The 9,343-nt window shown below is 42.3% G+C and overlaps 1 protein-coding gene across 2 annotated transcripts; it reads left to right on the top strand.

The window, feature by feature from the left end:
* Nucleotides 1-533: 533 nt before the first annotated feature.
* LOC102926048 (seminal vesicle secretory protein 6-like) lies at nucleotides 534-2,026 on the top strand. Of its 2 annotated transcripts, none has more exons than XM_076571187.1 (3): nucleotides 534-694; nucleotides 964-1,293; nucleotides 1,851-2,026. In XM_076571187.1, exons 1-2 carry the CDS (start codon nucleotides 619-621, stop codon nucleotides 1,251-1,253), a joined length of 366 nt encoding a protein of 121 aa, XP_076427302.1. In that variant the 5' UTR covers nucleotides 534-618; the 3' UTR covers nucleotides 1,254-1,293; nucleotides 1,851-2,026. The 2 variants fall into 2 exon arrangements, with proteins under 2 accessions (XP_076427302.1, XP_076427300.1); XM_076571185.1 differs by having other exon boundaries at nucleotides 535-694; nucleotides 1,871-2,026.
* Nucleotides 2,027-9,343: the final 7,317 nt, after the last annotated feature.

Here is a 9,343-nt window from a genome sequence, read left to right as displayed (position 1 = left end):
ACTAACAAAACCTCCAAATTTGAAGTCCACATTCAAGTTGTTGGTCAGAGGAATCCAAGAGACACACAAAACAATATAGGCTATTGGTATTGCCCTTAGATGCCTCCAAGAAATAGAACGTAAGTCCCTATTGCTGAAGACACCATGCACTTTAACCACAGAACTCCAAAGAGGCCAGCTGGGTTGGTTCTGAAAGCCTCCTCCATGAAGACTTGTTTATGTGGAAAAAACCAAAACTTCAGAATTCCACCCATGGTGAAGCATTTCAAGCATAGTGTCTTGGAAGGTATTCATTGCTGGAGAATGAAGACATGATCAAGTCATGAATATTTTTGCAGCCTGAAGTCTCTTCCCCACTCGGAACTGAAGTATATTTGGGAAGTACAGAAGTTGCTGTGTGATGTTCTCAAAGTATAAGGGAAGATGTCCGAGATTGCTCTCATGTGTTCTTGCAGAGTTCTAGGGAATATTATCAAGATTTCTACTGAGAAAAGAGAATAAAGCTGACATTTACTGATAAGAAAGGTCATTGCCTTTCATACCTGCAGGCAAAGCCAGTCAGGAAATATATAAAGGAAAAGCTCAGCTCAGGCCTCAGCCAAAGTCCTTTCTGGCAAGATGAATCCTACCGGCTTCTTCCTCCTTACATTGCTCCTGGTTCTGGTGACAGAAACAGCTTCAAGGAAAACCCGTGGTGAGTGGCAAGTTTGTTCTGTGGACAGCGGTCTTGAAAGGGTCCACCTGAAGTCTGCAGAAAGCTATGTTCCCAGGGCTTCCAGCTCTGATGGAAACAGAGTCTTTTCTGAGTCTTAGCTGTAAGATTTATGTGAACATCAGTGACATGACAGTCAAAGTGTCAGTAATGAGGGCTGCAGGGGCTCTTGACAGTGTCCTGATGAACACCTAATCCAGAATACAGAGGAAGATGAACATAGAGAATCAGGCATGCTTTTCTCTCCACAGAAAAATTCTCACAAGCGTCCGACGACAACATTGATCTAAAGGCACTGGGGGGCAGCGGAGGATCCAGTTCTTCCCATGAAGAATACAGCAGCAGTGAGGGCTCATGGAGCTCCTTTAAGTCAAAAAAACCGAAAAGCATCGTCACCGAGGAAGTCTATGAGGAGAGGAGGCATAAACAGCGTAGTGGGGACAGCGGTGATGGCGACAGGTCCGGTGAATCTGCTGGGGAAATGGAGAGCTTCACAAGGCGAAAGGCAAAGCAGCGGTTTGGACAAGAAATGAACAAGTGATACAGCTACGGACCAGCTGAAGGCCTGCATCAATATGAAGGTAAAGATGGTGCTAGGTGAGGGAGACCCCTACCCCAGGGTTTAGAAGTGGTGTGTGAGGACTTCCTGGGCGATTATGGACTGGCCCCCACTGTACACTCCAGGGGAGTGTGGCCTTGGGAAGGTGGGGAAGGCACCTGGCAGAGCAGAGAAATATACCTGAGCTGTGACTGTGCTTTAATTCCCACCTTTAGTGTTTTCAACCTCCCTCCCTCATGCATACCAACAAGTAAACAGATTTGAATATGTACCACATGTGCGAGCATATTTATCAGGTTGGAATACAAGCTTGTTAATTCTCAGACTTTTGTTTGGCATGAGTTCACTTTGTGCTCATCATGGAGCAAAGTGTTACAGGGTTTTACTCTTCCCATGGCCAAAGACCATGGGTCCAAGAATTAGCTTCCATTTGCCTCTCAATAAAATAAAGAGATGTATAAGAAAGGAGTCCCTATTTGTGATACACTAGAGTTGGAAAGCATCCGCAAATGGCAGCATAAGAACTACAGGAACATGGGTGTCCCTTCGCCCTCCCCCTTCCTCCATCACTCTTCACAGGCTGTGCTCTCTTTCCCTAGGAGTCACCTTGTCAGAATGAAGCCTGTAATATTTTCAGAATGGAGACATCTCATGGATTTCAATTGCTTCTCATACTTGCCCTTTCAGATGCCTAAGCCTAACATTTATTAAAAATACCCTCTTTCCAATAAAAAGACAACATTCTGCATCATTAAGTTTTGACTCTTGAAATCTCATGTACTGGCTGGGAGGGATTCCTGCAATTAACAGTTCCACAATTAAAGGAAGTGACCTTCTTGTGTCAATATTTTGAAGAGTATTCAGAAACCCATTGTTTAATAGAAAGCACTGAAATTCTGCCAGTCACTGTATGGACCACATATCCTAAATCTCCTCATGACCCTATGCCTAGTGGGACTTCAAGCTGGCAACCTAGGAAATGTCAGAGAAGACTTATTCCAATAGGCCATGGTAAATTCCTCATCTACTGGTGCCTACAGTCCCATCAGTCCACAGAAGTACATCCTTGTACTTGGTTCAACTATCTTGCTCATGGTATACATCCCTTTAAGATTCAATGCCCTAAGTGTGATACATGAAGTATCTACATCTTATACAAAGAGAGTATGCTAAACAACACCATCAGTGGAGACACACACCAGAGGCACAGCTGTGATGGCTAGAGAGGGTGTCTTCAAGTGCACCCTCTGATGCACATATGCCTTTCTTTGAGTATTTAATAAGGCTCCAGAGGATAAATATTCAAAAGTAAAAACATCACAGCCTGATGGATGAGAAGTTTGGTTTCCACATGTACCATAGGAACACACTTATCTTCAAACAAATCTTTATTTTCTTTAAAATTAAATCTCCAGGGTCTACATGGATATAATGTTAGTATATTAATTTCAAACCTCATTACAGCATCAAGGATGACACAGACAGAGGCCAGGACACGTCTGTGATTCCACAAACATCACTGACAGATTCTCAGTCAAGGACATGCTTGATCTTTGTACAGAAAGGAGAGCGATTCTAAGTGTGTGCAAATGGCAACTGATCTGCCTGTGATATTGTGAGAACAGGGTCTCATGCCCAGAGGACAGAGCCACTGCACCAGGACTCTGGGATTGTAGCCATCTCTGTATTTACACATCCCTCACAGCTAGTAGTTAAGAGGTTTGGGCCATCACCTTGATGCACCCAGCAAAGAGAGCACTGAAAACAACATTCTTCTGCAGCTTTATGGGAGAAGTTTGAGATCTAGATGTGTTTGGGGCATGAACACATATTTTCCTGCAATGTCTCCCATTGGAATGAACACCTGTCTTGCATCTGTTGCACAGGTATGCTCTGGAAATACATTGCCTCTCTGGTGCCACAGTTGATAAATAGAAACTCTTTTTCAGAACTGAAATATCTGGAGAGTATATTGATTTAAAGTGGGCAATAGTTTCAATTTTATCGTGGGGAGGCTTCGGAGAGACTTTGAATAATTTTGGAATAGGTGAAACACATTTTGCTTTAGGGACAATGCATAATAGCTTAAAGAAGAGGGCAGGCAGTTACAAATTGAATTGTTTCTTTAAAATAGGTATCTTTATCCCTGTAGCACCCAGTGTGGAAATATGTAGGAAGAGTGTCCTTTTAAATATGATCGCTCTCACCCAAGCCTTACCTCAGCTCTTCAGTTTCCTAACATCTTCCTCTCAAATTCACTGTTTCTTCTCCTGCCCTTCCTCCTCCTCTTCTTCTTCATCAGCGTCATCACTGTCATGCTTCTCCTCAACACACTGAGTCCAATTAGTGCCTCCTGATGCATGAGGATGTAGGACATCAGTGCCTGGAGCATGGCCAACTATTAGAGGCAACGTTGCTGAAGAAAACTGACTCTCCTTCTGACTGCAGCCATCAATTGCCAATAGTTCCTCGACTAGGTATAGAACCTTATGATCCCCTTCTCTCTGTGTGCTGGAGTGTTGACTGGATTGATCTCATCCAGGTCTTCTGCTGGCAAGCACAGCTATCATGAGTCCATGAGGGCACTGGCCCTGTCATGTCCAGAAGTCAGTATTTTGTAGCATTCTCCAAGACCTCTAGCTCTTACGATCTTTCCACCCTCTGCAGTGATGTTCCCTGAGACTTAACAAAGGATGTGGGTGAGGGGAACATTTATGCCCTGGTTACCCACAGTGAACTTCCTTCCTGTAATCTAGTCCACACTAACACTTCCCCCTGCCTTTTGGTGAAAGCCTGTAGCCACCTTCTCCCTTCACATCCTTTTGATGTGCACATGTGCTGTGCTCTTTACCGTCTGGGTCCACTTGTCCTCTCTGACTTGTAGTCTACATCTAGAAATTATTAAGGTGTTTCTACCTCCATATTTAGTGTTTGTTTACAGGTAGGCCCACATACTAATTCAGACCTTTCTGTTTAAAAACAGTTTGAAATTCCCTGGTTATATGATGCTGGAATATGACATTCACATACACATTTACATATGTGTGGAACCTCATGAGCCCCTTCTCTGTGTGCTGGAGTGTGTAGCTGGAGATTTCTCCAGTCCTGCCCGGCCCACAGTCAGGACAAATCTCTCTCACCCACCAGTCCCACAGCGGCTTAGACACAACCAAGTAAACACACAGAGTCTTATATTGCTTAGCCACGTGGCTCATAGCTTACCGGTACCTTACATCTTGCTTTTCATGACAGTGGCTAGCAGCGTCTCTCTGCCTCAGCCTTCCACTTCCCAGAATTCTCTTCTCTGCTTGTCCCACCTATACTTCCTGCCTGGCTACTGGCCAATCAGTGTTTTATTTATTAACCAATCAGAGCAACACATTTAACATACAGAATATCCCGTAGCACTTCCCCCTTTTTTTTTCAAAAAGGAAGGTTTTAACTTTCACATAGTAAAATTACAGATAACAAAACAATTATCAAGCAAGAATTAGTTACAATATCTAGTCTATTTATAATAACTAGTCTATTTGTATTTGGCAAAATTAAAGAAGATACTCTATCTATCCTATATTTGTGAGACTAAGGTTTCATATCTAACTTACCTTTTATCATAACTAAGGAAAATTATAACTAGTCTTCAACTACATCAAAGACCTCAGAAAGATATAATACTACCTGAGAAATGGGAGAAGGATGCAAGCAACTTTCAGGAGTCTTGCAGGGTAGACAGAGACAGCTGACAGCCTGGACAGTCACCTAATGTTCCTTTGTAAAGTTGGGGCATCTGTCTTCAGCCCACAGGCCTAGAGTCTCTCAGTCATTTCTCTCTGTGTCCTGTAGAATGTCTGGCAGTTTCCTCTGTGAAGTAGGGACCTAAAAGGACCATTTCACCAAGCAAAGTTCAGTGGTTACCTTCTTATGGGTCCTGCATGTCCAGTTGATCAAGCAGTCCAGGAAATAACAGTTTCTTGCCCAAATGGCTATTTTTGCCAAGGCAAAGATAAACTCTATATAGAGTGTCTTCAATGCCCATCCTCTCTCTGAAGTAAATCTGTGCAGCCAGGAGCAGACATGTTTCATTGTCCAGAAAGTCTAAATTTTTTTTAAATGCTATATTCTATAGGTCTTTGAAGTGTTTGAAGATTACCTGTCTATCTGAAATATATCTATGTATACCTAGAAAACTTAACTAACATGACTATAAGTTTGACTATCATAGAGGACTAATTGTTCCATTACAATTTAAATGAGTTTATAAACATAATACCTTAAACAAGAGTAAAACTATACATACAGTATAACAAAATTAAGTTTAAACTTGTATCAATAAACTAAAATCCATAGCAATGTAAAATATTTCCAACAAGTTGTTGCTCTTTAAAAGTAGGCTCATTAATCTATCCTTTCATCCTATCATATCTAAACTATCCCCTTGTCTTCTTTAGAAAGATATTGTATTTATAATCAACCTGATTTAAATAAAAATATTGGTTTTTCTCTGTCTCACACCAGAGGGCTATTCTGATATGGGACAAAAGGATCTCTCAACCTTTTTTTTTTTTTTTTTAGCAATATGTTTGGGTTTAGAGAAGGAGTGAGCCAATTCCATCTCCAAAACCAGCTGGGTATATTTGGGAATTTGGGCGTAGCTTCTCTTGCTACTTCCTACTGGAGGGGAGTGCTGTATCTTATGGGGACGCAAAGAAAATTTAAGGATCATGGAGTAGTCCATGAGGCTGTATCGTCTGAGCCAGTTGTCTTGAAACGATTCTGGATGTTGGATCATCTGGGCCATGGTGTTATCAGAGACCTTTTCAGGGGGTCTTGGGTGGTCAAACCTGATGTATCTTAATCTGGAACAAATCCATAGCCTCTGGCTTTCTGTGGAAACAAAAGCAGAGCCTCCTTTCCAAAGGAACATATCCTTAGATCCAAATTTTGAAATCAAGGTATCTTTAAAATATACATATTGGCTTAACTCAACAGCCTTTATAATCAAATATTTTTTTGCAGTTAAGAATCCCAAAGACAAGCCAGGTGGTGGTGGCGCATGCCTTTAATCCCAGCACTCGGGAGGCAGAGGCAGGCAGATCTCTGTGAGTTTGAGGCCAGCCTGGTCTCCAAAGCGAGTCCCAGGAAAAGGCGCAAAGCTACACAGAGAAACCCTGTCTCGAAAAATCAAAAAACAAAACAAATCAAAAATCAATGAAATGATTCCTAATGATATTCTGCTACGCTCATAGATTGGTGCCTAGCCCAATTGTCATCAGAGAGGCTTCCTTTAGCAGCTGATGTGAGCAGATGCAGTGGCCCACAGCCAAACACTGGGCAAAGAGAAAGCCCAAATTAAAGATCTCCATCAGGTCCCTCCCTCAGAGCTGAGGAATCCTGCAGAAGTGTTGGGGGGGTTAGGAGCCAGAGAGGTCAAGGACACCAGGAGAACATGGCCCAAAGAATCAACTAGGCAGGATTCAGGGTCTCACAGAGACTAAAGTAGCAATCACAGAGCCGGCATGGGTCTGCACTAGGTCCTCTGTAAATATATTATGGTTGTGTAGCTTGGTGTTCTCGTGGGACTCCTAACAGTGGGAGTGGAGTTGTCTCTGACTCTTTCCCCTGCCATTGGGACCCTTTTCCTCCCACTGGGTTGCCTTGCCCAGCCCTGATATGAGGATTTCTCCCTAGTCTTATTATGACTTGTTATGTCATGTTGGGTTAAGATCCTCTGGAGGCCCACCCATTTCTGAAGGGAAAAGGAGGAAAAATGGATCTAGAGGTGTGGGGGAGGGGCTGGAAGGAGTAGAAGGATGTATGCTAGGAGAGAAGAGTTTCCTAAGATCCATGTTTCTTAAGATTTATGTTTGGGAAAAGGAAACCTAAATTGAGAAAATACCTTCACCATATTTGCCAGTGGGAAAATCTCAAGCAATTTTCTTGATTGACGTGAGACTCCTGGGCTGTGGTCCTGGGAAACCTATGAAGAGCAAACCAGTAAAGTGTTCCTCCATGACCTCCACTTCAGTTTCTGCCTCGTAGTTTCTGGCATAAATTCCTGCCCTGTCTTTCTTTCACATGCACTGTGATTGGGACATGTAAGCTGAAATAAACCCTTTCCTCCCCGAGTCAGTTTTGGTCATGATATTTTACCACAATAGAAGCCCTAAGACACCGGTGAAACAACCCTATCTTTCCTTCAGTTTCTTCCTTGTGTTCCTATTCCTGTGTGAATTAAACATATTAGTGATTAACTCTGAGTTACCAACAATGCATCAGTGCCACACTCAGGAAAGAAATGACAGCACTTCCCTTTGGAGTCATTTACCAAAAAGTGAGTCCAGGTTTGAAATCTCTCCACCATGCCATCCATGTCTTCCATCCTCCTAAAGGGCTTCCACTCTGTGCTTACTGGCCTGCGTAGAAATCATCACATGAGGATGGAAGAAGATACCTTACAGACATCTTTAACAGGGTTGACAAGGGATTTAGTCACTGACTCCAACTGACCAGGACAACAAACAATACTACAAGCATCATTGTTTATCAACCAATATCCAAGTGTTGAACTCAACATTTATGGTAAATATTCGTTTTAGAAGTTTGCTCTCAACTTCTGTATTTGCTGCTTTCAGCAGATGATACACATGCATTGTTTTGGGTCAGGGACAGTTAAGATACATAATTTAACATTATAGCTATGCATTGTAGAATTGATTACATGGGAAATCCAGGACAAGTAAGGTTGATTATTACATTATTTTCTTAAAAAGAGGCTGAGTACACAGCAGGACAGCAGGACACAGCATGGTGTATTGTTGACTCAGACTGTGAGGTCCAGAAGAAATTCCAGTCTCTTAGGATGTAAGAGTTGTATTTACCAAAATGCAGTGACACATGTCTTAGGCTTCTAATGCTGTGAAGAGACACCATGATCACGGCAGTTCTTATAAAGGACAATGTTTAATTGAGGTGACTGCTTACAGTTTTAGAAGTTCAGTCCATTATCATCATGGCGGGGAGCCTGGGAGCATGCAGGCAAATGTGGTGCTGGATCTGACAGTCCTACATTTTCATAGGCAGGCAACAGGAAGTCAAGTGACTGTCACACTGAGGGAAGCTTGAACAAAAGAGACCTCAAAGCCTACCCTCACAGTTATGCACTTCCTCCAACAAGGCTACACTTCCTAATAATGCCACTCCCTTTGGGGGCCATTTTCTTTCAAACCACCACAATACATGTTACAATTCCTCTCTCATTGCTTCTGTGCCCATACATTGTGAATCCAGGGTAGATCTTAGCCTTCCACACTCTTCCACAATGTTTAGACAGTTTATACTTTTTAACTATTGTAAGATACATGGGTGATTTTTTAATCTTTTTTAAGTTGCTAAGTGATTTTGGTATACAATTGAGGGAAAACATTTAGTTTTTCTCCTTTGTTCCTTAAACATCTTATTCTCCAATTTTATAACATACATTGCCTGTTTTAATATTCTTGAATTTTCTTAACATCTGCAGGAGCCAAAGTTATGTTTTCAGTTTTAATGACTATGCCCAAGAGACCCATAAAACGAAAATGCCTCTAACTTGCAAGCCCCTTTGCCTGAGGACAGATACTTCCTGAAATTCTGGAGGCTATTGTTTATGTAAGATAGCATGCCACATGTTTTTGCTCCCCTGAACAAATTTGTTTTACCCAACTGCACCAGATGTGCTTGATCCCATGTAGGCAGGGGGTACAGAGAAAGGAAGTAAATCAGCACATCTGTTGCCTCTGAATGGACCTGGTGGGAAATACATAACCTTACAGATTTGCCTTTATAAGCATCTGCAAAATGTGACTGGTCGCCATTTTCTGGGAACCCCAGAATGGACCTGGCCAGAGTCCATCATCCTGACCAGTATTTATTTAAAGCTTGCTTCAAATTTGGCTCAAATTGTGGTGGTGGTTTTCTTCTCGCCGGTGGGATTAACACATCTCCATAAGAGTGTTGCTTATGTCACCCATACTGGCTTTGATTATACAATATACTGGCTCACAGTAGTGGAGATCCATGAACCGTGGACTAAC

This window comes from Peromyscus maniculatus, chromosome 4 (assembly GCF_049852395.1).
Source record: "Peromyscus maniculatus bairdii isolate BWxNUB_F1_BW_parent chromosome 4, HU_Pman_BW_mat_3.1, whole genome shotgun sequence".
NCBI lineage: Eukaryota > Metazoa > Chordata > Mammalia > Rodentia > Cricetidae > Peromyscus > Peromyscus maniculatus.
Note: the sequence above shows the minus strand (reverse complement) of the source record. Positions and strands in the feature narration are given on the sequence as shown.